The sequence below is a fragment of the Castor canadensis genome, chromosome 16, assembly GCF_047511655.1.
Source record: "Castor canadensis chromosome 16, mCasCan1.hap1v2, whole genome shotgun sequence".
In the NCBI taxonomy this organism is placed as follows: domain Eukaryota; kingdom Metazoa; phylum Chordata; class Mammalia; order Rodentia; family Castoridae; genus Castor; species Castor canadensis.
In genome coordinates, this window is record NC_133401.1 from 20,573,302 (window position 1) to 20,599,238 (window position 25,937).

The following is a 25,937-nucleotide window of genomic DNA, read 5'->3' on the forward strand; positions in this document are numbered from 1 at the left end:
CCAGAAGATGCCTCTCTGGGGACACTGGGTGGGGACAGAGAGAATGAGGAACCCGAGTGCCTCAACCCTCCTACTGGCTGCAGACCTCAGCTGGGCGCGGTATGGGTGGGTATAAAAGGTTCGGTATATATTGAGAGGAGCAGAGAAAGAAGAGAGAGAAAGAGGCGTGAGCAGAAGAAGGGACAGAGAAAGTTATCGGAGGGAAGGAGGGAGCAGGTCGGAGGGAGAGCTAGTGAGGGAGGAAGGGAGGGAGGCCAGGGAGGCGGGGGCCTCGAGGGGGTGGAAGGAGGGAGGAGAAAGGCGGGGCACGGAGGCCCGATCGAGGACAAGACTCCAACCCTGACTTTTTTCGCGGCTCTCGGTAAGTTTCCAGTCCGTTATTCGGGCTGGGATTTCTTTCTTTATTTGGGAGTGTAGCCGTTTGGGAAGGACACCCCCAGGCTGGGAGATCCCCTCCAGTCTCGGCCCCGTGCAAACTCTAGCAATTTAAGACGTGATCTCTCAGCACTTGTGGTGGGATATAGGGTGGGGTGGGGCCAGCAAGAATTTGGAGGGTTCAGCAGAGACGCCCCCCTACACACGTACCAAGGAAGGACTTCCTGCAGTTACTTCCCAGGAGTGTCCACTCTTTCCCCAGGGTGGCAGAGACCAAGAGGTGCATGAGAATGGCTCCAGGCTAGGAAAGCTCTCACCCGGGTTTCTTGACACTGCAGGGCTGTGGGGAGACTGGCTTTCTCAGCTCTTGCTTTTCGCTCCCCTCCACACACACACACACACACACACACACACACACACACACACACACACATCCATTGCCCCCAAGGTGTACAGCAACCACGGGTCTGGCAGCAGGGTGGGGTGGAGACCTCGTGGACATAGCCAGGGGCTGGGGTTTCCCTGGTGTTTCAAGGCAGGGGAGTGGATGACTCACCAGATGACTCACCCATTCCTGCCCCCCTTGTACCCACCCCAGAGGGCTGGGGTGTGAGTCAAGGATGTCTGTCACCCAAGGCTACTCCGAGCTCCTGATAGAGAAGTGGGTAAAGTTGAATTTTCCTATGCCGGTCCACATGTCCCCAGGGACAAGGCACTGAGGGATGCATTGCTACACATACCCATCCTGCACCAGTAGTGATGGCCGTGTCTCCATCTAACCCTGAGCAACACTGGAGTCTAGGGTTCTACCTCCTTCTCCTAGAGAGCATTAGTCCAGCTCTCAGCCCTCCTCCCTCAGATGCAGGGATCCAGACCCCAACCCTCCTCCGTCAGACCCAGGGGTCCAGGCCTCAGCCTCCTCCCCCTGGATTCAGTATCCAGGCCTCTTGAGCCTCAGCCTCCATCCTTGAGCCTCCATCTCGTGACTTCCCCTCCCAGGCCTCCAGCACAGCCATGTCGCTCCTCCTGCTGGTAGTGTCTGCCCTTCACATCCTCATCCTCATCCTGCTTTTTGTGGCCACTTTGGACAAGGTAAGCCTTCTTGGGGGAGACAATGGGGGGTGGGGGTAATCACTCTCCTGCAGACTCCGCTCACGCCCCTCCTCTAAAATCACTCGGCCCCACTCACAGTTTCCCAGTCTCAACCCTGCTACCCTCTACCTGAGATGCCAGGTCCTTTCCCTTGGCCCTACCCGCTTGCCTAGGACATCCTTGCCTTCCCCAGCTCCGCCCCTCCACCTAAGCAGTCCCACAGGCTGCCTAACCCTGCCCTTGTCTGTCCATCCCAGTCCTGGTGGACCCTCCCCGGGCAGGAGTCCCTGAATCTCTGGTACGACTGCACATGGAACAACGACACCAAAACGTGGGCCTGCAGTAACGTCAGCGAGAATGGTGAGGGCGAGGGGCGGGAGGCTGACCTGCAAAAGGGTAGGGGAAACCCCAGGTTCCAACAGCAGCCAAGGGTACAAACCCAAGGTTTGAGGGGGCGGAGTCCAGGCTGGGTGGGGCTGGTGCGAGGAGGCGGGGCTGACATGCGGCCGACCTATCAGAATCAGGTGACCAATTGCACCTGTCAAAGAGGAATCGCTAAAAGTCCCCGCCGCCTTGTGATTCAGTGAGGGTGGCGGCTAAGTGCTGCAGTTTTATGAAATGGGGCGGGGGGACGCCCACCCAAATTCTGAGAAGATAAAACTGTTCCCCATGGATCTGGTGTTCTGAATGGTGCCTGGGACCAATTTGTCCAAGGTCCCAGAGGGTGGGACTCTCAAAGCGTGGGGACAGAAGCATCGGAGTTCTAAAAGGATGTCGCTGCATCCTTCCAAAGTTCTAAGTGAAAGAAGGCGGGGTTGGGTGTAGCTGAGCGGAGCAGGGCTGAGCACCAACAGGAAAAGAAAAAAAAACGTTGAAGGTTAAGTGCTTTTCCCTTAAGATCGCAGCAAGTGGCTGGCTGTCATTACATTCAGCGTTGTACTGGAGGGAGCCAAGGCAAGAAAAAGAAATGAAAGGAATAATGAAAAAGTGTCTATTCCAAGCCTGGTGTTGTGGTACACTGCTGTAATCCCAGCTATTGGGGAGATGGAGGTAGGAAGATCGTGTCACAAGCAGGACACCTTATCTGAAAAATAACTGAAGCAAAAAGGACTGAGGTGTGTGTGGCTCAAGTAGTAGAGCGCCTGAGTGTCTCAAACCCCTAAGTTCAAACCCCAGAACCACCACCGCCACCAAAACAAAAGTGTTTCATCTTAGTTGACATATTTCTGAATCCTAACAAATCTGCAAAGCACCTGGTGTACACCTGTGCCCCAGTATGTGGGAGCCTTCGGAGGAGGATTGCAAGTTCAAGGCCTGCCTCAGCCATATAGTGAGACCCTGACTCAGAACAAAAAACAAAGCTGCCACCACCACCACCACCACCACAACAAAATGTGCAAAGTAACCAGTAGAACAGATAAGGGAATTTAGCAGGACCACATGACTATGTCATCTACTTAATCCCCCTAAGAATCTGAACTCGAGTGACAGTTAAATGGGAGAGAGGATAGAGGGGAGTAACTGGGCACGCTGTCTCCCATCTGTTTTGGGTGTTTTTGTTTTGTTTTGTTTTGTTTTTTTCGTGATGGGTATTTTCGAGATACCGTCTCCACCGGCACCCAGCTGCCTTGATTATTTATGAGATAGGGTCTCGCTTTATGCCAAGACTAGCCTGTACCACAGTCCTATTTGTGCTTCCCACACAGTTGGGATGAGAGGTGCATACCACCACACCCAGCCATTGGTTCAAATTTGGTCTCTCAAACTTTATGCCAGGGCTGGCCTCAAACCGCAGTCCTCCCCATCTTTGCTTCCTGAGTAGCCAGGATTACAGGCGTGAGCCACGGCACCCAGGTTGTGTCTCATTGGTATTTCCTCCTTCCCGCAGGCTGGCTGAAGGCGGTGCAGGTCCTCATGGTACTTTCTCTCATCCTCTGCTGTCTGTCCTTCATCCTCTTCATGTTTCAGCTGTACACCATGCGACGAGGAGGGCTCTTCTATGCCACCGGCCTCTGCCAGCTTTGTACCAGTAAGCACTGTCCTACCCCACACTCTGCTCTGGGAACTGAGTTCCCGGTTACCCGGGCCCTGAGAAGGGACAATTGGGAAAGGAAACAATTTTCAGCTTCCCTCAGACACCCTCAGGTGACCCTAGGCTACCTCTCTGGCCCCAGGGAGTGGTGGGAGTTGTAGTTTTTGGTGACTCTTGGTGTGGTTTTGAAGAATTTCTGAGTCATGGGAGAACTTCTGACTTCTCGGAGCCAGAACTGAAGAACGGAGTATCGGTAAAAAATTTGGGTCCCAGGGATGGAAGCAGTTAATGAATACCCCAGAGGGAGCTCTGAATCATCATGATGTCAGACAACTGTTATTTCTTGTGTACCTACCATGAATCAAACACTCCCCGCCTCCCTCTGCGTGCTATGCAAAGTCTACCACTTGAGCCCCACCTAGCCCTTCTGTTTGCATCAAGCTTTTTAGACAAAGTCTTGCACCTACCGTTGCCTAAGCTGGCCTCAAACTTGAAATCCTCTGCCACCCAAGGAGCTGCTATTACAGGCGTGTACCATCACGCCTAACTAGTTCTGTTGATCTGTTTTTATTTTTTAAAATTTTTCTTTTGGGTAAGACTAGGATTTGAACTCAGGGCTTCAGGCTTGTAAAACAGGCGCTCTACTGCTTGAGCCACACCTCCAGTCCATTTCGCTCTGGTTATTTGTGGGGGCGGGGGGGGCGTGTCTCTCAAACTATTTGCCCGGGCTGGCTTCTAAACGCGATCCTCCTGATCTCTGCCTCCTGAGTAGCTAGGATTACAGGCGTGAGCCACAGGCGTGAGCCACCAGCACCAGGCTACTTTTTAATTATTTGACTACAAGTGCAAAGAACTAAGTGAATCGTAGTCCTTTCTTTTGGAAACATCTTCCTAGGTTCCCCAAAATCCTCTTACATTTTACTAATTTCACTAGATTCATTAAAAAAAAAGAAGAGAGAAAAGAAGCTCAAAAAATTCCTTTTGGGGCTGGAGGTGTAGCTAAAGTAGTAGAGCACTTTAGTAAATGCAAAGCCTTGAGTTGAAGCCCACTATATTCCATGGATGGGTGGCTGTTACGATAGGTCCCATTTTAAGGATGAGTTCAATCAGGGCCAGTCCGCTGTCGAGCTGGGGGGAAAAGAACCACGACTCCCAGCAGGCAGCGGGGCAGCCGCGGGGGTGCGTGGGAAATGTAGTCTTCTCGCGGGCTCCGCATGAGACCCGGTCCCCGTTTTCCCGCAGGCGTGACAGTGTTTTCGGGTGCCCTGATCTATGCCATTCACGCCGAGGAGATCCTGGACAAGCACCCGCGCGGAGGCAGCTTCGGCTACTGCTTCGCCCTGGCTTGGGTGGCCTTCCCCCTCGCCCTGGTCAGCGGCATCATCTACATCCACTTGCGGAAGCGGGAGTGAGTCCCGCCCCGCCCTGCAGCCCCGCCAGGAAGCCCTCGCCTACCCTCCAGAAAATAAAAGCGTTAAACCACGGGCTTCTGAGTGCACCTCTTCTTTCCTTACTTCTTAAAGTCTCCAGGGGCTCAGGGGCCACCCCACACTCAGAATGCTCAGTGTGAGCCCCTCCCCCATTTTCCCAGCCCGAGCCCCATCTCCTTCTCAAATGATCCCTGAGGGGCACCTGACTCTAGACCTTCAGAAACTAGTAGGCAGTAACGAGGAGTATGAGTCCTAGCCAACCTGCTGGGGAGACTCAAGTCTGGAGGGTCCCTCCTCAGGTTTTGTCCCCGTGTCTCTCCCCCCCACACCTCAACTTCTTTCTAAATTACTGGTCTCATGTCTTTACCTTCTCTCTGACCCTCCCTGTGGGAAGAGAATTTTTCTCTTGGAAACCAGTCTCCCTTTCTCGCTAGAACCCAACCCTTCCCTCTTCCTCTCCCCTCCCAAAGGCTGTCTCTAGCACATATGACACCTTAGCAAAAAAAAATTGGAAACACACTCCTCCTCCTGGCTGACCCCCTGCCTGTCCCACACTAGGACACAGTGGAGCCCGGGCTGGATTTAACCGCCATTCATTCCCTGGTTGTATGCTTTGGTGCAGTGAACAATCTGTTCAACAGCCCATAGCTACACTGTCTTCCCTGTGAGACCCAAACTCTGAGAACATGGGCCTCTCCTCATGAATCGGGCCCTACGGTCCTCTCCTGTGACCCAGTGTGTTTCAACACTACAAAACCAGCTTCTAAGACTTCAGGTCTTTGTCTGCCTCCCCTCCTCCAAACTCCCATAGCCACCCTACTCCTCCATACTTATTAAACATGATTTATTCTTTTGGGAGATGGTACAGGGGAGACAATGATAGGACAATAAATATTGCACAGTGCACCGATGGTGGAGAGATTGAGGCCGAGGTAGTTTCTGCAGCGAGGGTGAGGGACCCAGGCAGGGAAGGCACCTGAGGTTGTTGGAAGCCTGAGCTGCAGCAAGTCCTGGCTCCTCCAGGCCCACTGCTCTCTGCCTGGCACACGGTTCCCGGCCCCTTCAGCCTGACACCCGGATCTGTTGACCAGATGGCCCACAAGCAGCAGCAATGGATACAAAGATCGGGTTCCTTTGGAAACTCTGATTGGTTGCTTCTCTGTGGAGACAACTGGCTGCCCCAGGTTGATGGTGCCCAGCAGCTGTCATTGGCTGTTTGCCAGGGGGCCAAAACGCTCTCATTGGCTGCCGGGTGGGGCCCCGCCCAGGTGCACATGGTGGGCAATTTGCCCAGGGCAGGCTAAAAAGACTATGATATATGGCCTCGGGAGGGAACAGCTTTCTCAGCTCGGCCTGGTGGTTTACAGGGGCCGGAGCTGAACAGCTGTGATTAAACGACACCCTCCCTTCCTCAGCCAAACTGCGTCTGGATGTTTATGGCAGAGGTGGGACTAAGAAATGCAATACAAGCAGGGCTAAATAGCTTTGATTGGCTGTCCCTCAAGGAGGGTTGCCTAGCAACTGCCAGTTGCCTCGATTGGTTGCTTTAAGTATATATTGTAGCAAAAATAATGACTTGTCAGTAATGGAAGTTCGAAGGTGACTAAGTTTAGTAGCCGTGATGGACAGCTTGTCGTGGCGAGGCGGGACAATCAGGGGTGGCTACTGCTGGGTGCGGCCCGGGGTGTCTCGGAAGTGCCTGGAGTCAGCGGATCTAGTTTGGGGAAATCTGGGGGAGGGTACAGCCCTATGCTGGGGGTAAGGGCTTGCAGGTGAGCCAGGGCCCGGGTTCCGTTGAAGGCCACGTCACAGCCTGACTGGGCCAGAAGCCAGCTCTCCACCTCCGACTGCAGCCACCTGGAGGTCTCTGCAGGGAGAGGGGCAGGTGTTGCGGTTCAAGCTGGAGGGGCCAGTGATAGGGGGACCGGGTTTGGGAGAAGCCTGGAAGGGAGTGGAACAAGGCCTAGGAATCTCAGCTCTGGGGCCCTCATCTGAGAACAAGCCAGTCACCCCTCGCCCTGGGCGGAGAACAAGGTCTCCTGTGCGGAGAGTGTGGATTCACGCAGAGCAAGGAGTGCAGGACGAGGCATTGACCCCCCCCTCATCGAGGCGGGGGTCACACTAGGGACGAAGATCAGAAATTGGATTCAGGACTCTTAGCTATCAACGGCTGCAAATCCAGCAGCTTCACCAGAGGCAACTAGGGGTTTGGTTCGAGGGAGCCACAGTGCGGAAACGGTGCCTCCCGGGGGCGGGGCCACCAGGGAGGGGCGGGGCCTCGTGGGATGGGGCGGGGTCTACCTTCGGGCGGGCCGTGCGCGCCCCCGGGCCGCCGGGCCAGGAAGCTGCGCGCCAGCAGCGCCTCCTTGGCGTGCTCGTCCTGCGCGCGCAGCGCCAGCGCGCTGAGCAGCTCCGAGTTGTTGGACGTGCTGCGGAAGTACAGCATGTGCGCCAGCTCCAGCGCCTGCACGCTGCGCCGCTGCCCGAACATCTGTGGGAACGGCGGCGCGGGCTCAGCGGGGAGGGACACGACCCTTCCGTGCCGCTCAGACACTCACAGCGCCCTACTCTAGCTCGGGTCCCCACGGCCGGGGTCTGGGAGCTGTGTGTTGAGATAGGGCTTGCTGTGTAGCCCAGGCTGGCCTTGAACTTGGGATCCTCCTGCCTCCGGTTCCCGAGTGCCACTCTCTTGCCCTGCGCCAGGGTTTGCTCAGATTTCCAAACAATATGAGTTTGGGCCTTGTAAGTAGGTCTTTTACAGACCTACTTTCTTCTGTCCAGATGACATGTCTAGAATTTGCTTCAATGTGGGGGTGCGGGGAGGAGGGAGGAGAAGGGGTCTTTGGATGAAATCCGATTGTAGCATGGTGGGGGCACATGAGAGTCCACCTACAATTCTTTCTGCCTTTGTTTAAACTTTCCCAAAAATGAAAGGTGTAAGCTGTTGAATTGTAGAGAAGTGCGTGGAAGGCTGGGGGTGGGGCCCTGGGTTCATCCCAGCAGGGTCCAGAAAAGGGAAGAAAAATGAGGGGAGGGGAAGGCCTGGGGTCCAGGTGTGCTTGGATGTCCCCTTCCTCACCTTTGGTGTCTCCAAGGACACCCCCCCTTGGAAACCCGGGCCTGGATTCCTCCTTTCACCCACTAAACGAGCTCAAGGTCATTAAGGCCTGCAGCCAGCCCTGGGTGCCTGTCTCAACAATGCCCTACCAGCTGTGAGCCCTTGGTTTAGGCTCTGTCCCTGGGTAGCAGAGTCTGTAAAGCAGGGGTGGCTCTGGGAAGGTTCAGGAAGCCAATACACAGATCATGGAATGCCGGGGACACAGTCTGGCCCGTCACAAGCCCTGAACATAGCTACTAGGGAGCGGTCCCCACCCTGTGCTGGCTGCCCAGAGGTGCCACCACTGACACAGGCACAGCCAGAACATCGCTGACACAGCTGGCATAGGACCTTCTAAAAGCCCAGCACCCTCCGTTTGTGTCCCAGCACTGGAACGAATCACCATTTCCTTGGCTGAAGGCGAGAAGCAGGAGTAAGCAGGAATAGCGGGTCCAGGACCTTCTGGCATGAAAAATGCATTAGGTTTTCTGCCTCTTCTGCCAGGTGCGCAGCTGAATTCTCCCATGTGAAAGGAGGTCACATGGCTGGCTCCATGACACACAGATGAAGCCAGAGGGGTCCCTAGAGAGCGGCTGCCACCTGCCACCTGCCACCTGGATGATCCTTTTGACACTCACCAGTTCCCATGCTGACCCATCTTCCTAGCTAGTCTGTCAGTCCCCAACCCCTTCCTGCTGCCCCTGACTCTCTGCCCAATCACCTCTCCTGAGCCCCACAGCTCAGCCCCTGATTTGGGTTTATCCCCTCCTGCCTCAGTCTCCCTCCTCCAGTCTGTCCCACACACTTCCAGAGCTGAGCCTGCCCCTCCCCTGCACACGGACCCCCCATGGCTCCCCAGTGCCCCTAGAGACTTTACAGTTCCAAGCACACACCCCCACTCTGAATGCATACAAGGCACACCAGCTGTTTCTGACACCCTGCTCTCCCTGGCCCCCAGGCCTTGCCCTCAAGGCAGCAATGGCTACCCCCAGGTGAGCAGGTACGTTCTCAGGCTCTTGTGGTACCTGCTACCACCTGTACTAGGCACATAACCACTGCATCAGTGGGCCCCAAACCTCCTTCCAGGACAGAAGGGCCCCTGCATCTCTGAACTGCCAGGCCTGCTCTGAGCTGGGCCAAGGGGAAGCCGACGGTGTAGCAGGGTCTTCAGAAGCCCAGTCCCAGCCTGAGTGGTCCAGGGAGGCTGCCAGGAACAGGCAGTCTGGGGCTGAAGGTGAGGGGTAGGCAGGGGTGGCCAGTCCAAGGAGGCGGAAAAGGACATTTCACTCTGAAGTAAGAACACATCCAATGACAGGGAGAGAAGGGAATCGGACGGGCAGGAGAGAGGTGCCACAAGCATGCCAAGGATGCAGGTGAAGGTCGTGTCTAATGAGGCTGCCAGTGCCTGGTCAGGTGCCAGATGCCTAACTGCTAACAGGGCAGGGCCAACGCTGGGTCATGTAGGGAATGGGGGAGGTCCTAAAGAGGCCAGAAAGAGGGCAAACAAGACAGCGCACCTGCTAGGTGTGGTGCAGCACACCTTTCATACTAGCACTTGGGAAGCAGAGGCAGGCAGATTGCAAATTTGAAGCCAGCCTGGGCTATGTAGTGAGACCCTGTCTCAAAAACAAAATAGAAACAAAAGAGCTGGGACATGGCTCAGTGTAGAGCACTTTTCTATGGGCACAACAGCCCTCTATCCATAGATGGGGTGCCAGAACCAAAGGAGCAGGTCAGGGAGAAGCCATGAATTGACTGTGAGGCCAGCCGGAAAGCCAGTCCCTGAGTGGGCTGCCCCAGGCTGCACTGGAGCCCTGGCCCTGGCTTGTGGATGGCAGAGAACTGGCCATGAAAACACAGGAGTATTCAGGCTCCTTGCGGGGAAGAAAGGAGCCCTATCCCACCACTGGTCTGATCTGAGCTGAGGCCAAAACAAGACAGGAACTGGGGGAGGATGCCAGCTCAGCGGGATATGGTGCACATGGGTACAGAAGGGACTGGGAAAGGGGCCTGCAGGGGAGACAGACCCCAAAAGCGACTGAAGCACGGGAAGGGAAAAGTTTGTGGGAAGTGGGGACAGCTAGGAGGGAGCCTGGGTGGCCCACAGGTAAGGGCTGGGCCCTGGTCAGGGACATGGGAAAAGGTTTAGTGACCGAGCTAATTCTCTAGTGAGCTGGAGAGGGTCTGTGGCCCCCTAGGACCACTGAGGAGTGGAAGTCACAGCCCATCATGGGCTGCAACTCTGTATCCCCTCTCCAGAACCTAGGACACACTTCACTGGCCTTCAGCCACCCCCCTCCTCTTTGTTCTCCATGGTCACCACAGTTCCTCCCTGCTTACCTGCCACAGCTCCCAGCTGCCCTGAGAATAAAGCTCAGTGCCTGTCTCTGGGCATCCAAGGCCCTCGCCACCCTCTGGACCTTCCCCTGGTCTCCAGCTTCACAGATCCAACAATGATGCTCCCCCAGTCCTGTCTCCATGGCTTCAGTCCTCCTCATAAGTCTGCTACCATCTGAGCCCCAGTCCTGAGCAGTCACCGCACTGCTAACACCTTCAAAGCCAGCCAGCCTGCTTTTATCTGTGGGATTTATCGCCAGTCTTCCCGAGAACCTGTCAGGATAGCTGAAAACAGCTTGAAAACCAATGAGCCTGGAAGTAACAGGTACAAAGGATAACTCACACCAGGGCACATTCGTGGGGCCAGTGCCAACCTGGGGAAAGCCAGGAAAAGGCATCTTGGCCCACTCAGCCTCGAGACAGGGCACACAGCTCAGAAAGAAGAGCACAAGGTGGGCGCAGGCTCCCCGCCACCCCCAAGCCAAGCATCCTGAGATAGTGAACAGCCTGGGAACTGTCAAGACGGTCCTCACTCACGTGGCGCAGGATCAGGAAGGGTGCTTGTTAAAAATACAATTTGCTGGGCCCCAGGCCCACAGTCTCCAATTCAGTTCATTTGGGCTACAGTCCAGCATTTAGGAACCAGCTCCCCTAGTAATAAGGACACCCGGCTGGAATGAAAACTCAGGGAACAAAGAGTCCAATCAATAAACTCTCGTCAAGTACTTCCTGTGCTCTGTGCCAGGATCTGCTGTCAGCCCTACATGCATATTGTCATTTAATCCCCATATTGCAGATATAGGAGCTGAGGAACAGAGAGGTTAAGCAACCTGCTTAAGGTCACACAGCCAGCCAGTCACAGTGGTGCACACGCCTGTAATCCTGAGCTGTAAAGCTACTCGGGAGGTGGAGGTAGGATTGTGGCCCAAGGTTACCCAAAGTTAGCTCTAGACTCTGTCTGAAAAAGTGAACTAAAACCAAAAGGACTGGTGGTGTGGCTCAAGTGGTAGAGAGCTTGCCTCACATGTGGGAGACCCTGGTTCAATCCCCAAACCAAAAAGAAAATACAGAACAGAAGCACCCAGGGTGGCCTGGCATGGCCGACACCAAGCAGCAGGGACACAGGCGGTTGGGCGCTCACCTTGGAGGCCCGCAGGCCCATGAAGGCCGCAAAGAGCAGCAGCAAAAGGGAGGTGGCCATCTTGAGGTCTGACAACACCACCATGCCCACGTTGACGAAGAACACCACCCCGGAGACCACCAGCGTGAGGTTGAGCAGCGCGCGCTGTAGCGTGGGCGTGCGCACCTTCAGCTCCGGCAGCAGCTGCTCCAGGCCCTCCAGCGGCGTGTCCTTGAAGCTCTTCAGAACCAGGTGCCCTCGCTTGGTCCGGGCCGCCAGCACCACACGCTTAAAGTATCTCCTGAGGGGCGGAGGGACCGGCAGGCTCGGGACTGGCCCTGAGGCTCACTGCAGCTCTACAGTCTGTGCACAGCCTTGTGAAAGCTATTGATCAGTGCAGGAGGGAAGTCGGGACTAAGCAGTGTGTCCAACAATAGGGGATTAGTTAAATTATCCGTCCCCTATTATTGGATCCATAGGTTGTCCATTAGAGTTCTTCTTCAGGCTGTGGCCTTCCCTCTCTGATCCTTAATTTTCCTCATTTGGAAAATGGGCAGAATGAGCCCTATCCCTTTGTCTTCCCTTGGGAAGAAAATGCAATTTACTGGTAATTCACACCTCCCACTTTCTGGACTTCCCACCCAGATCCCAGACACCCACAGCCAGACACTGACCTGTCAGTCCCCTCTCGACTCTAACCTCGCTCCCTCTTGCTGCAGCTGGGGAACAAGGGCCGCCTCACCTCTCTGTAGGAGGCAACTTGGTGAAGAAGCCGCGCTTGGAGCCCACACTGGACATACGGGGCATCTGCCCAACTCGCTGGCCCAGGGCCCAGAACTGCATGTAGATATACTGATCCAAGTTTATTGTCACCTGCCAAGGGGGACAAAGGAAGTAGAAGCAAGTGAACATGTGCTGAGGTGTTAGGGACAGCATACCCTAGTTAGAGGCCTTCCTCAGAAATTCTTTCTCCTCTTTTGTCACTTATCACCATGTAAGGTCTAGGCAGGGTGGCCACAGATGATTGCCCATGTTGTATACTGCACAAGGGCACATGCTCTGAGATGACGCCATTCACACAACAGGCATCTTTATTACTGTATTTCCTAGAATCTACGATGCCACTGATTTTTAAGATCCCCCATTATTTGATGAAGAAACTACAAAAGAGATTACATGGCCAATTAAACCACATCTCACCACCATTTCCCAATTTCACATCCCAGTTTCAGAGATGAAAAAATAAGACTTTAAAAAGTCTTACTTAAATTTTTCTTTATTTATTCTTTTGTGGTGCTGGAGATGAACCCAAGGGCTTGTACATGCTAGGCAAGCACTCAATCACTGAGCCACACCCTCAGCCCTTGTGCTTGCATTTGGTTTTAGAGACAGGGTCTTACTAACTTTGCCTGGGCTCGCTGGCTCTGCCTCCTGAGTAGCTGGAATTACAAGCACGCACTACCACACCTGTCTGGATGACACTTTTCTAATAGGAGCCACCAAAGTGACCTAAGAGGGAGATATCTTTCTCTAAGTCACCAAGTGTGCCACAAGGGAGAGCCCTACATTCAGCACTCTAGCCCCCAGAAGCGCTTGTCCCCAGAAGCATCTGGGAAGACAGGTACCTGGACCTCGTCCTGAGGGTGGTGGACCACCAGTGCATAGGCCAGGGCGTCCTCAGACAGTGGGGAGAAGTTGGCCTGAGCCAGCAGAGGCTCCAGAGCCCGGAGCACCTCCTGCTCATTGGACAGTCGCTGGGGGTCCGTGAGGGATGGCTGGTCCAGGGTCTCCCTGTCGGGGTTGATAGGGTCATACAAGGCCTGGGGAAAGAGTAAGAGAGAAAAAAATGGGCTAGGTCACAGCATGAGAGAGTGTGGGGACACTTAAGGATGTTCCCGTAGTGCTGGGGACTGAACCCAGGGCCTTGCTGTGCTAGGCAAGTGCTCTAACAGAACTACATCTCTGGCCCTTGGGTTTTTTGAGACAGGATCTCACTAGGTAGCCCAGGCTGACCTCGAACTCGTGATCCTCCTGGCTCAGCCTCCCAAGTGCTGGAATTACAGCTGTGTGCCACCATACCCAGCACATTCCTATCCTTTAAGTGACACAGAACCACCAGGGCTTGATCTTGGGACCTTTCTCTCCCAGCTCACCCCACACTGCCCTGCCATGCATGTGTCTTTCAACAGGAGTGGAGCCCGTGTGCTACCTTCTCCCAAGGTTACAGAGGTGCAGGCAGGCTCTGGCTGCCAGATGGAGACTACATTTCCCAGCAGCCCATGAGGCTAGAGCACTAAGAGACCAATGTTCACCAGTGGACCAGTGGACAGTGAGTGGAGGTAACATTCGTTCCCATGGACTCTAACTCTTGTTCTGCCAACTTAGAATACTGTCTGCCTGACTGTATGGATCTGCATATGTGTATATGTATATATCCATATATTTACTATTTATATATAAATACTATATACTTACTTTATCTACAGCTAGCTAGCTAATTATTTATTTATTTATTTTTGCGGTACTGGGGCTTGAACTCAGGGCCTTCACTTTGAGCCACTCCACCAGCCTTTTTTTGTGAAGGGTTTTTTGAAATAGGGTCTTGCACACTATTTGCCTGGGCTGGCTTCGAACCGCAATCTTCCTGATCTTCGCCTCCTGAGTAGTTAGGATTACAGGTGTGAACCACCAGCACCCAGCTATATATTTACTATTTTTATTTGCATGCATTAATAGTGCAAGGATTTCCTGGGTGCCAGTGGCTCACATCTGTAAACCTAGCTACTCAGGAGGCAAAGATGAGGAGGATCGCAGTTTGAGGCCAGCCCAGGCAAAAAGCAAGATCCTATCTCAAAAATACCCAACATGCACATAAAAAAAGGCTGGCGCAGTGGCTCAAGTGGTAGAGCACCTGCCTAGCAAGCATGAGGTCCTGTGTTCAAACTCCAGTGCTTCAAAAAAAGAAAGTCCAGTGGTTTCATTACAATTATGCCACAGATGTCACAGTCAGTGCACTGTGACAAGTTCTCCCCTGTGTTACGCTCCCATAACCCCCCGCACTCCTCCCCCCTTATCAAACAGTGTGTAGTGGGTTTCATTACACTCTCTTCATTATAAATCTGTAAGGTACTTCGATCCTGTTCGCGCCCCCAGCATCCTCTCCTTCCCCTCTTCCTCCCACTAACCACCCCCAATAAATATATTTTAAATTTTCTGTATAACATGTTGACACCTTAAAAACCTTTCAGAAGGTTGACAGAGAGCCCCTGCCAGGCCCAGCCAATTATTTTTTTATTATTATTTCTTTTTTGAGGCAGGGTCTTGTTCTTGCTATGTAACCCAGGCTAGCCTGGAACTCTTTTTTTTTTTTTTTAACAGTACTGGGGTCTGAACTCAGGGCCTTACACCTTGAGCCACTCCACTACCCTTTCTTGTGAAGGTTTTTTTTTTTTTTTTTTTGAGATAGTATCTCTTGAACTATTTGCCTGGGCTGGCTTTAAACCACAATCCTTCTGATCTCTGTCTCTTGAGTAGCTGGGATTACAGGCATGAGCCACCAGCACCTGGCTTGGCCTGGAACTCTTGATCCTCCTATTTCAGTCTCCTGAGTGCTGGGATTACAGATATGCTCCACCATGCCTTGCTAAGCCCAGCCAGTCTTCAGTTGCAGGAGCAGGTCTGGGCTATGCAAACCAGCAAGTCCAGGTCCAGCCTTCCTCCCTTGGGTCCCCCAAGAGGTGAGGTGACACTGTTCAGCATCAGCACCTCAGGGCCAGGTGCCAGGCAACCAGGGACCACCCTTGATACACAGAGCACAGAGCCAAGTGACACTACTGAAATGAGCCAACCCTTAGCTTCCCCCTCTGCCTTTCCCCCCCTCACAGAAAGTCCTACCCAGCACCTAAAACCCTTTCCATGAAGCCATCAGAGAGCACTTGGTCCCAAGCAGAGCCCAAACTCACCTCCCACACCCCAGAGGCTTCCCCCTGCTTCTGGCATAAAACACTAACTCTTTCTCCACCTTCAGGGACCCTCAGAAACTGGCCTGGCAACACCTTCTCATGTTCCTACAATCACATTCCCCCAAAAACTGCTGCAGGAAAAGTGAATCGCCAGCTGTCTACCCTGACTGACTGTGGAGAGACTGAGTCTCGGGATGATGTGTTGCGGCCAATGTGACCAGCCTCAGGGAGAACCCTCCCCTCGCCAGCCCCAACTATGGACCAAGGCCGTAAACCTGGCCTCAACGTGTCCTTCAGGAGAGAAACTTCAGGAGCAATCTGTTAGGCCAGGTGTGATTTTTCTTTTTCTTTATTTTTTTTCTGGTGGTACTGGGATTTGAACTCAAGGCCTTGCTCTTGCTAAGCAGGTGCCCTACCATTTGAGCCATGCCCCCAGCCATTTTCTCTTTAGTTTGTTTTCAGATAGGGTCTTGAGCTTTTGCCCAGGGTGGCCTCAGACCTCCGCCACCAGACTACCTGGGATTACAGATGTGTGACACAACACCTGGCTGGCCAGAGGTGACTCTGGAAAGGTGAAAGAAGGGAGACAACAGTGCTTCCTCCAATGGGAGGAACGGACCAGGAAAGGTTTGGTGGTGGGAAAGCTCAGGTCCTCAGAAGCCAGGGAACGGGGACCAGGAGATGTGGCAGTCAAGCAGGGCAAGTCCTCATCTGCGCTAACTCCCGGATTGGAGGACACTGGCCAAGTCCAGGCCTGTGCTCAGATCCTTCAGCACTTCAGCCCACAGTCCACATTCTCAGACTCTCAGGGTGACCCTGAGAAATTCCACCGGGGCTGAGCTGCAGTCAGAGTGAGAGAATCTCAGGCCTGGAGGAGGAAAAAATCTGTATCCATCAGATGTCCACTGCTAGCCAGGCTCCCCTGGGGAACCTGCCTCCATTCAGGGCTTCGAGCCAGAAACCTGGACACAGCACAAGATCACTGTGAGTCTCCCCCTCCTTGTCCGCTATGTCCTGCCTGTTCTGACACAGAAGCCCTCCACCCAGCTCTCTCCTCCCCACTAACACCAGGGATCCAGCAACCAAATATCTTGACAAACAGTAACAATGATGATAGTGAAACTCCAGCTGTGGTTACTATGTATCGGGTACCATCTGAAACCAATTACAAAAACCATACTATGGGTTTCCCCATTTACAGAAGTGAACACTGGTCACAGAGAGGTTAAGTAAATGTCCAAGATCATACAGCCAGGAAGTAAATCCTGAATTACACATCCAGCCCACATCCAAATCTGCTAAAGCCCTTCTGAGGTTCCTCAGGAACCAGGACTTTGTTCCTCAAAGGCCCAGAGGGCTGAGCAAACACCTCCATGAGAGACTCTACAGCAGGCTTTTGTACCTCCAGCCACAGGGCTGCTGCTGGAAGCCTGTCTCCTTCCTGCCTCCTTCCCTGCACTACTGAACCTCTGTTCCTTCTCCATTACCACCCTGGGGAAGCCTTGCTCCAACTGGTAGACTGAGGAGGGTGGGGTGGGTGTGTACTGCACCACATTGCACCGTCAGAGTCACCGTAGACCTGTACATTATCACAATGGTCACCCTTCAAGTGTAAATAAACAATAGAGAGAAACACTGCCCAACAGAGTTTCTCTCTCTTACACACACACACACACACACACACACAGCTAAAAAGTAAAAGATTTAGCTGAGTGTGGTGGCTCCTACCTGTAATTCCAGCCACTCAAGAGGCTCACAAGTTGGAAGATGACAAGTTGAGCTCCAGCCCAGGCAAAAGCACTAGACCCTGTCTCCCTGTCTCTAAAACAAAATAGAAACACAGGTCTGGGACGTAGCTCGGTAGCAGAATGCTTGCCTGGTTTGCCGAGGCCCTGGGTTCACGGCCAGCACCCCTTCACCGCCCGGCAGACAGTCAGTCACAGGCAAATTCTCAACCCAGTGGCTGTGCACCCAGGTCCTGCTGCCTCACCATGGCCTGCATCTCAGGAGGTGCCACCCCAGTCCTTCTGGGTGCTCAGGCCAGAGCAGGGAGTGGTGGTCACCAGGACTCCCCTCTTTCTCACACTTCCAAAGCATGGGCTAGTCTCAGCCACACACAACATGCATCCCACACTTCTTGCCTCTGCTCTGAGCACACGGAGGGCGTGTGACACAGAATCCAAGGGCAATTGTGTCCTCCACTGCACTGCACAGGGCCATGCCCTTGGCCTTCACCTGCCCCTGGCCATATACTAGGATTATGGCTGACTCACCACGACCTTGTTCCCCCCGCGGCCACAAGAGGATGGCGGTTCCCACCAATGGCAGAGCCAGTCCTGCTCAGAGTCCTCCCAGGCTCCCTCTGAGTCCTCCATAGCATGAGGCCCTGCAGCATCTGACCTTGGTTCTCTTTCCACTTCTCCCCACAGGCCTCCTCCCTCTTCCTCCTACACACCAGACACATTCCTGCCTCAGGGCCCTTGCAGTTACTGTTCCTTCAGATCTCCACGTGGGTGACTCTCCACCTATTTCAGGTCTCTACACAAATGTCACCTGCTCAGGGCACCTTCCCTGACTACCTTACCTAATGTTGCAAAATACCCGTCTCACCCCAGGAATGGTGGTGCATGCCTATAATCCCAGCACTTAGGAGCGAGATGCAGGAGGATTGTGAGTTCAAGGCCAGCCTGGGTTACGTATGGAGAACTTGTCCCCCACTTCCCCCAAAAAAATACCCCCTCCCTCATTTGTTTTCCTTAATTAAGATTGCCAGACTTAGGGGTACTTATCTATGGAACTACATAGGATATTTTGATTGAAATATATCCTGTAATATTTCAGGACTCTACTACATAACTCATTCTTACATTTAGAAAGTTCTTCACAGTTTACTTGAAATTCTAATTTAAGAGTGTATAGCATGTTGAAGAGGCTCTCCCCCTAAACATTCATGTCCCTCAACAAAGAAAAAAATTTAATTTTTTAAAAATTCACATCCCCTCAGAATATGACTTTATTTAGAATTAGGGTCTTTGCAGGGAATTAAGCTAAGGAAGGAGATAGGATCATATTGGTTTAGCAGGGGTCCTCAATCCCAGGGGAGGCACCCTTATAAATAAGAGACAGGAAAGAACACACGTGGAAGAAGAGTGTGTGAAGATGAAGACGGCTTGGAATGAGACATCTAAAAGCTAAGAAACAAGGTTGAGTGTGGTGGTACATAACTGTAGTCCCAGCTACTCAGGAGGCAGAAGCAGGAGGATCACAGTCTAAGGCAGAGCATGCAAAAGCCTGAGATCAAACACAAAACAAAACAAAACAAAAAAACTAAAACCAAAACTCTGGGGCATGATTGAAGTAGTGGAAGCACCTGCCTTGAGACTCCAAGTTCAAACCCCAGTACCACCAATAAATAAGTAGGAACCAAGGAACACCATGATTGCCATAGCCATCATAAGCTAAAAAAGAGTCCTGGAATAATCCTGCATCTGCGCCAGGAGAGGCCAACCCCACCAGCACGCTGACTAGGGACCAGTGGCCTCCTGAGCTGAGAATGTATTTCTGCTTCTTTTTTTTTTTTGCAGTACTGGGGTTTGAACTCAGGTCCTACACCCTGAGCCACTCCACCAGTCCTTTGGTATGTGTGTGTGTGTGATGGGTGTTTTTTGAGATAGGGTCTCTCAAACTATTTGCCTGGGCTGGCTTCAAACCATGATCCTCCGAATCGCTGTCTGCTGAGTCGCTAGGATTACAGGCATGAGCCACAGCACCTGGCATATTTCTGTTGTCTTAAGCTAACTCAGCTATGGACATTTGTGATGGCCATCTGTGGAAACAAACAGCCTGGACGCCCTGTGCTTTATCTGGCGACCTGATCCTTAGTCCTTGGTGCCTTTTTCTCTGCTGCTTCTCTCTTTAGAATGAGAGCCCCATGGGGTGGACACACATCTGTCATGCTCACTGCTGTGCCCTGGACCTGGAACCATTCTGGAGACACAGTAGGGGCTCTATAAATATTTATCGAGTAAATCCAATGAATGAATGAATAAGAGAAAGAAGGATCACAGGGGGGTCACGTCCAGGGTCACCACACAGCAAGTGAGCCATGGTGTCTGAACCAAGGCTGCTCTGACTCTTTCCTTCCCAAGCTACTTCCTGGAGGGACAGGCTGTTAGTGACAGGCTCCCACCAGGAGGTCTCGCCAGCCTCTGTGGCTTCCACCTGGTCCCTAGCCTGGGTTTAAAATCTCCTGCCTCAGAGATCCAGGTACATTCACTTAAGAGTCTTTCTGTTTCCCTCTCTATATGTCTTGGTTTGGTTTTTGGTTTTTGGCCTGTTCATTTGTTTGTTTGTTTGTTGTTGTTGTTTGGCAGGACTGGGGTTTAAATTCAGGGACTTGCACTTGCTGGGCAGGTGCTCAACCTCTTGAGCCACTCCCCAGTCCTTTTTGCTTTAGTTATTTTTTTAGATAGGGTCTCTAGCTTTTGCCCCAGGCCAGCCTCAAACAGAGATCCCCCTATCTCTGCCTCCCAGGTACCTGAGACTACAGATACGCATCACCATGCTTGATTTGAGTTTCTTTTTTGAGACAGTTTCACTGTGTACTCCAGGCTGGCCCACCTCAAGACCCACCTGCCTTAGCATCTTGAATGCTGAGATTACAAGTAAACACCACCACACCCAGCTGCATCTCTATACATTCTAAAGTTTATATGGTAAAATGTTTCGGAAAAGAAAAAAGAAAAAGAAAAAGAAAGGAGATAACCCTGCCTTTAGAGGCCACAGGTGTCCCATGAAGAGCACAGGGACTCAAATCACAGCCCCACCACTTGGGATCATGTGAGCGTGGGCCCATCCCAGGGACCTTGCAGAGCCCTACTATCTGACTCTGCTAACGGAGCTGGTGGCGATTGCCTCTGCCTGGCACAGTAAGCACTTGGCAACAGCAACCAGGGGCAATGATGGTCGCCATTCTTGTTATTCAAAGCAGGATGAAGTGAAGGTACAATGAGCAAGGTGAAAGTGTTCAAACCCGCCCATTCCAAACAAAGGTCTGAGGCTAGAGGCAGGCTCAAATGGTAGAGCATCTGCCTGGCAAGGGCAAAGCCCTGAGTTCAAACTCCAGTGCTGCAAAAACAAAACAAAGTTCTGGCCCTTGACCAGCCTGTGGGAGGAGAGCCCTAAATCCCAGTCATCTCCTTCCTGCATAATAAGAGGATCTTGCTCTACCTGGGAACTTGAATCACACCAGACAGTCTACCTAACACTCAACTTGCCTTGATCTTAAACTGCCAGCCTCAAGATTCTGTAAGGAATAAACATTTGCCATTTAAGGTACCCCATCCAGAGTTTTTTGCTTAAGAAACCCAATCTAAGGCAAAACTAACTCCCTTGGTGGTCTCATTCAGTGCCATCTAGAACTTTCCAGAGCTTTCGCATCCCAGCCTTCTCCCCTCCATCTGCAGATGTGCATATTCCAGTCATCTTTTGTTTGCTTTGCTTTTTAGTACTGGGGCTTGAACTCAGCACCTTGTACAGGCTAGGCAAGCACTCTACCACTTGAGTCACCCCTCCCCCTGCCAGCCTTTTTGTTTGTATCTTGCTTTTGAGACAGGGTCTAGCTAACATTTTGCCCGGGCTGGCCTTAAACTCTCTCCTGAGTAGCTGGGATTACAGATATGCACTGCCATGCCCAACGCTCAGACATCTCTCCACCTGGTTGTCCAACTGGTAGCTCAAATAACTAGGTCCAAAACCAAGCTGTGCCTTCTCCCTGCAAATGTCTCCCTGCCCCCAACACCACCACCATCTAGTCCTCTGCATCTCAGCAGGTGGAAGCTCTGTCCTTACAGAGGCTCAGGCCTGTCTGTCCCTCACCACCCTTTCCCGACAGCCAATGCGGATGCCTTCCAACTGACCCAATTTCCAGCACTTCCATTGCTATTACTCTGGCCAGAGCAACCATTATCTCTTCACAGACAAGTATAATAGAGTCCGTAACGGGTCTCCATCCCTCTGCCAGTGTCTTCCCACACCGCAGCCACAGGGAGGCTCGAACACCTCAATCAGTGGGCGGCCCGCCTGTGGCTCACTGCTTACTCAGTCACAGCAGAGCCCTCACCATGGCCCCCCAGGGCCCAGGACACCAGGTTCCACCCCCACACTGTCCTCATCTCCCCCCAGCTACACAGCCACCTCACTGTCCTCCAGCATAACAAACCCACTCTCTCCTTGGGGCCCAGCTCTTCCCTCTGCCCTGATCATTCTCCCCCACATAGCCATCAGGTGCCTTCCCTCTCTCAGTCCACCTGTTACCTCCTCAAGGAGCCCTTATCCAACTGCCCTGTCCATTTTGTCTTTTTTTTTATTTGGGTGGGGGGAACTGGGGTTTGAACTCAGGCTTCACAATTACCAAGCAGGTGCTCTACCTCTTGAGCCACACCTCCAGTCCATTTTGCTCTGGTTATTTTGAAGATGGACTCTTCAGAATAAGAAGAGGCCTGGACTGGCCTCAAATTTTGATCCTCCTGATCTGAACCTGCTAAGGAGCTGGACGCATGAGTTAATGGCTCGTTGCTATATCATCTTATCCCTCTTTATTCTGTCACTCTGCTTCATTGTTTGTGGCACTTATCCTATGGGGCATCTTTTTTTTTTGGTGGTACTAGGGTTTGAACTCGAGGCCTCACACTTGCTAGATAGGTGCTCTACCACTTGAGCCACATCCCCAGTTTTTTAGCTTTTAGTTTATTTTTGAGATAGAGTCTTGAGCTTTTGCCTGAAACTGCCTCATCCTCCCAAATAGCTGGGATTACAGAGGTGAGCCACCATGCTCAGCTTATATTTTATATTCATTTGATTTCTTGTGTCCCCATCTGGAAAGTTGGCTCCAAGGCTACATCTGTCCTGATCACTGCTGAGTCCCCAGTGTTTAGAAAACAACCAGACTCCAGGTAGTATCAGTGCAACTACTAACTGAAGGAATGGATAAGCAAATAAACTCGACAGGGCCGGAAGGGGCCCATCCTACCTGCAGGTGGGCCAGGATGTGGTGGTAGTGGAACAGGGTGCAGAAGTCCACGTGGGCTGAGAACTGTTCCAAGGCTGCTTTCTCTGCTGGGCTGGAGTGGAATTCCTGTCACCTCAGGAAGCAAAACCTTTTTAGGCCACTCTCCTCTTCCCCATGGGAGGAATTCCTTCCCTGACAACCCACACACAGGATCAGAACTCTGGGCCCCTTCTTTTCTTTTTCTTTTTTTTTTGCAGTTATTGGGGTTTGAACTCAGAACCTCATGCTTACTAAGCAGGGGCTCTACCACTTGAGCTGTACCCTCAGCCCCTCAGCCCTTTTAGCTTCAGTTATTATTCAGATAAATTTTTACACTTTTGCCCAGGTCAGTCTTGCACCACAATCCTCCTACCTCTTCCTCCCAAGTTGCTGGGATTACAAAAGTACACAACTACATCTGGTTTATTCTTTGACATAGGGTCTTGCTAACTTTGTTGCCCAGGCTGTCCTAGAACCCTGGTCCTCCTAACTATACCTCCCAAGTAGCTGAGATTGTAGGAATGAGCCACTGAGCCTGGCCCTAAAATTTGTTTTATTTAGGGTGAAGGGAGGAGGTTAGATCAATTTTACTGACCTAGAAACTGAGGCAGCCCAAAAAGTAACAAAAAGATGGATTAGCGAGCAGGAGGGTTGGACTTCCTGCTTTGACACTGACTCAGCCACATTCACAGAAGGCTTATTGTGAGTCAGGTACTGTCTGCTAGCTGAATACCATCCTCCAGGGGATACAAAGGGGTGGATGGAAATGTCGCCCCATTTTTCAGAGTCACAAACTGAGTTTCAGGGATACCATCTGCTGAGAGCCATGATGTTGTATGAGGCAACTCCACCCCAGGCCTGTCTCTGGAGCAGATGTATTGAACCTCTGCATTAAGCTTCCTACCTATGAGCCCTGAGTCAATGTCTGCACCTCTCTAAGCCTTCACATCCTCATCAGCTACGTCCACGCCCTCTTTCCAAGAGGACAGTGGGAAAGTTTGTGAGATTATGTGTCCATACATATGCATGTCTACTTATGTATGTGTGTGTGCATTTGTGTGTGTATAAGGTCTAGCACAGGACTTAGTACACACGGTAGATGTTCAATAAATAATTGTTAGATGAATGTCTGATGATCCTCAATAGTGACAGGGATGACAGAGATGGGAGGGGTTCGAGTTCAAGCTCTGGAACAACAACAGAACAGGAGTGAGGCAAATTTAGCACCCAGGGCAAAAAAAACTGTAAGGAGGCCCTCTCTCTTAGGGTCTACTATGTGGTAGCTTTGGGTAAGTCACTTTCCTTCTACCCCCTCTGTAAAACAGGTTGATCTCTCTGACTGAGCTGTTCTGATGATTCAATGAATATGTGACAAATGCTTGGCACAGTGTCACAGAGTAAGAACTTAAAGAATGTAACAGTAGTTATGATAGCTTTATGACTCTGCAGATATAATTCTAATTAAGCAGTACAAATAGTTATGATAAAGATGGTAATTAACCCATTTCATAGAGGGAAAAACCATGTCCCAGACGGTGCCTGTTCAAGCTCCAGTGCAGAATCCGTGCACCATCTGCACCCCAGACCTCTTGCCCCAGACTTCCAAGTCACCTGCGCCCCCCAGGGAAGTAAGGGGACCTTGAATTGCACATCCCAGAAGGCACCAGGGCAGTGCTCCATAGTGCGCGGAGCCCCGCCAGCGCGGGGCATGCCGGGAATTGTAGTCCTCAGGCTCTTCGTACCAGGGATGCGCGGTACCTGAATCAGGAGTCGGAGCAGCTGCTCCTTGGAAAACGGAATGAAGCGCTCGCGGTATTGCTGGGCCCAGTCGCGGGGCTCTGTGGGGTTCCACATCTTGCGGTACGCCCCCATCTTGTCCGCCAGGGATGACAGCGCCCGGGGGGTCCCAAGGAGCGCGGGCAGTAGGGACCATACTCGGACCCTGAACCCCCAGACCCCCCGGGTCACGTGTAACATGGCCACACCCTTTCCCCAGAGCCTAAACGGAGGGAAATGAACAGGGGTCAATGTCATCTGCAGAATACACGCCTACACCCACATCCCGTCTCCAGGGGCCGTCCCTACCCCTGGCGGGGTGCACAGCCATCAACCCGTCTATAGCCCCTCTTGCTTGTCCTCTTCCACATTGCTCAGTTGGCCTTGAGTCCTATAGGGTCAGAGGTCGTAGGGCCTGAGGCGATTTGCACGCCCAAAGACCCTGTAGTGGTACAGGATCTACACGGCGAGGTGGATCTTAAGAGTATAGGAAATGCTCGGAAAAGCTACATCGGGGGTGCAGGGCCGCCCTCCCCAGGCCATGTAATCCCCCGCCCTTCCCTCACCTTAGTCAACGTTCGACTGTCATTGAGCCTCCTGCGCATGCGCATGAAGGTGTCAAGGGCCTCGGATCGGCTTCAGTATGTAGTAAGACGCATGCGCAAAGCCTGGGCCCTTAAGTTTAGGCCAGTTTTCTATCTCAACTGCGCATGCGTATGATGCGTGCCTTTCTCCATTTAGCCTCGTTTAGGTGAGGCGCATGCGCCACAGAAGTGTCTCCTTGCCCGCTGTCTTCAAAGGGAAGGGGCGGGGAAAGCGCGAGACTGGGCTGGGGTGGGGCCGGGCTCCCGCGCGCAGCCAGCCAACGGGCGAGCCGCCCAACGTCTCGCTGAGGCCACACCCTCGCTCCAGTCTGCTCCTGAGTAGGCGGAAAGGAAAGGGGCGGGACTTGGGTGCAGCCAATCAGCTGTGGAGAAGCGAAAAGGCGGGAAAAAGCGGAAGAAAAAGGAAGCTGAGGTGGCGTCCGGGACCAGCAGGGGAGGGCGGGCGGAACGAAGAGGTGGGCGGAAGGAAGAGCCGGCCTCCAGGTGACGCACACTGGTCCTTCATAGTAAGGATGGCCCTTTGCCAGGCAGCGTCACCTCCAAACCAGGACTCGCATCCTACGTCCTTAAAGGAGAGATCCCGAGTCTGAGAAGGCCGCTTGGGACTGCGACCTCGCGTCCTGTCTTGAGGGCTCAGTTCTGAGGTTCTCCGCACCCCAAGTCCAGACTCCCCACTTGAGAAAATGCACTTTTATGAAGACGAGCTGGAGGCTAAGGGGAGGCTGTCATTCTGGAAAATAACCCCCAATCTCAGGGACAGCCTCAAACATGCTCTGAATACCTGGGAGCTCCATTATGAGTGTCACCCCCAAACCTGAGACTCGTCTGCCTCGACCTTCCAGGGTTCTGCCATGCCCTAGCACCTCTACTTTCTGGGAACATCCACTGATGTCCTCAGACACAAGTTTTCCAACCCCATGCATCCCAGCCCTGTCCACATCCCTTTTTGGCTGGGGATCCCCAACCCTGTGCTCCACTTCTGGGAGGCCTGTCTACAGCCCCGTTGGCTGCATTCCTGACTTCTGGGACCTAAAGCAGCCCCTTCAGTGTGCCCCCCCTCTCC

The 25,937-nt window shown here is 52.7% G+C and overlaps 2 protein-coding genes across 3 annotated transcripts; one reads left to right on the top strand and one right to left on the bottom strand.

Moving 5' to 3' along the window:
- Positions 1-129: 129 nt before the first annotated feature.
- Emp3 (epithelial membrane protein 3 (MAM blood group)) lies at positions 130-4,985 on the top strand. The gene is made up of 5 exons (XM_020184811.2): positions 130-361; positions 1,375-1,467; positions 1,725-1,827; positions 3,356-3,496; positions 4,742-4,985. The coding sequence occupies exons 2-5, from the start codon at positions 1,390-1,392 to the stop codon at positions 4,909-4,911; spliced, it is 492 nt and encodes a 163-aa protein (XP_020040400.1). The 5' UTR covers positions 130-361; positions 1,375-1,389; the 3' UTR covers positions 4,912-4,985.
- A 771-nt stretch (positions 4,986-5,756) lies between these two features.
- Positions 5,757-24,930, bottom strand: Tmem143 (transmembrane protein 143). Of its 2 annotated transcripts, XM_020184809.2 has the most exons (8): positions 24,836-24,930; positions 24,252-24,492; positions 22,476-22,580; positions 13,109-13,303; positions 12,226-12,356; positions 11,505-11,784; positions 7,231-7,420; positions 5,757-6,796 (listed from the first exon to the last, which is right to left on the bottom strand). In XM_020184809.2, exons 2-8 carry the CDS (start codon positions 24,468-24,470, stop codon positions 6,582-6,584), a joined length of 1,335 nt encoding a protein of 444 aa, XP_020040398.1. In that variant the 5' UTR covers positions 24,471-24,492; positions 24,836-24,930; the 3' UTR covers positions 5,757-6,581. The 2 variants fall into 2 exon arrangements, with proteins under 2 accessions (XP_020040398.1, XP_073913990.1); XM_074057889.1 differs by lacking the exons at positions 24,252-24,492; positions 24,836-24,930 and adding an exon at positions 24,105-24,245.
- Positions 24,931-25,937: the final 1,007 nt, after the last annotated feature.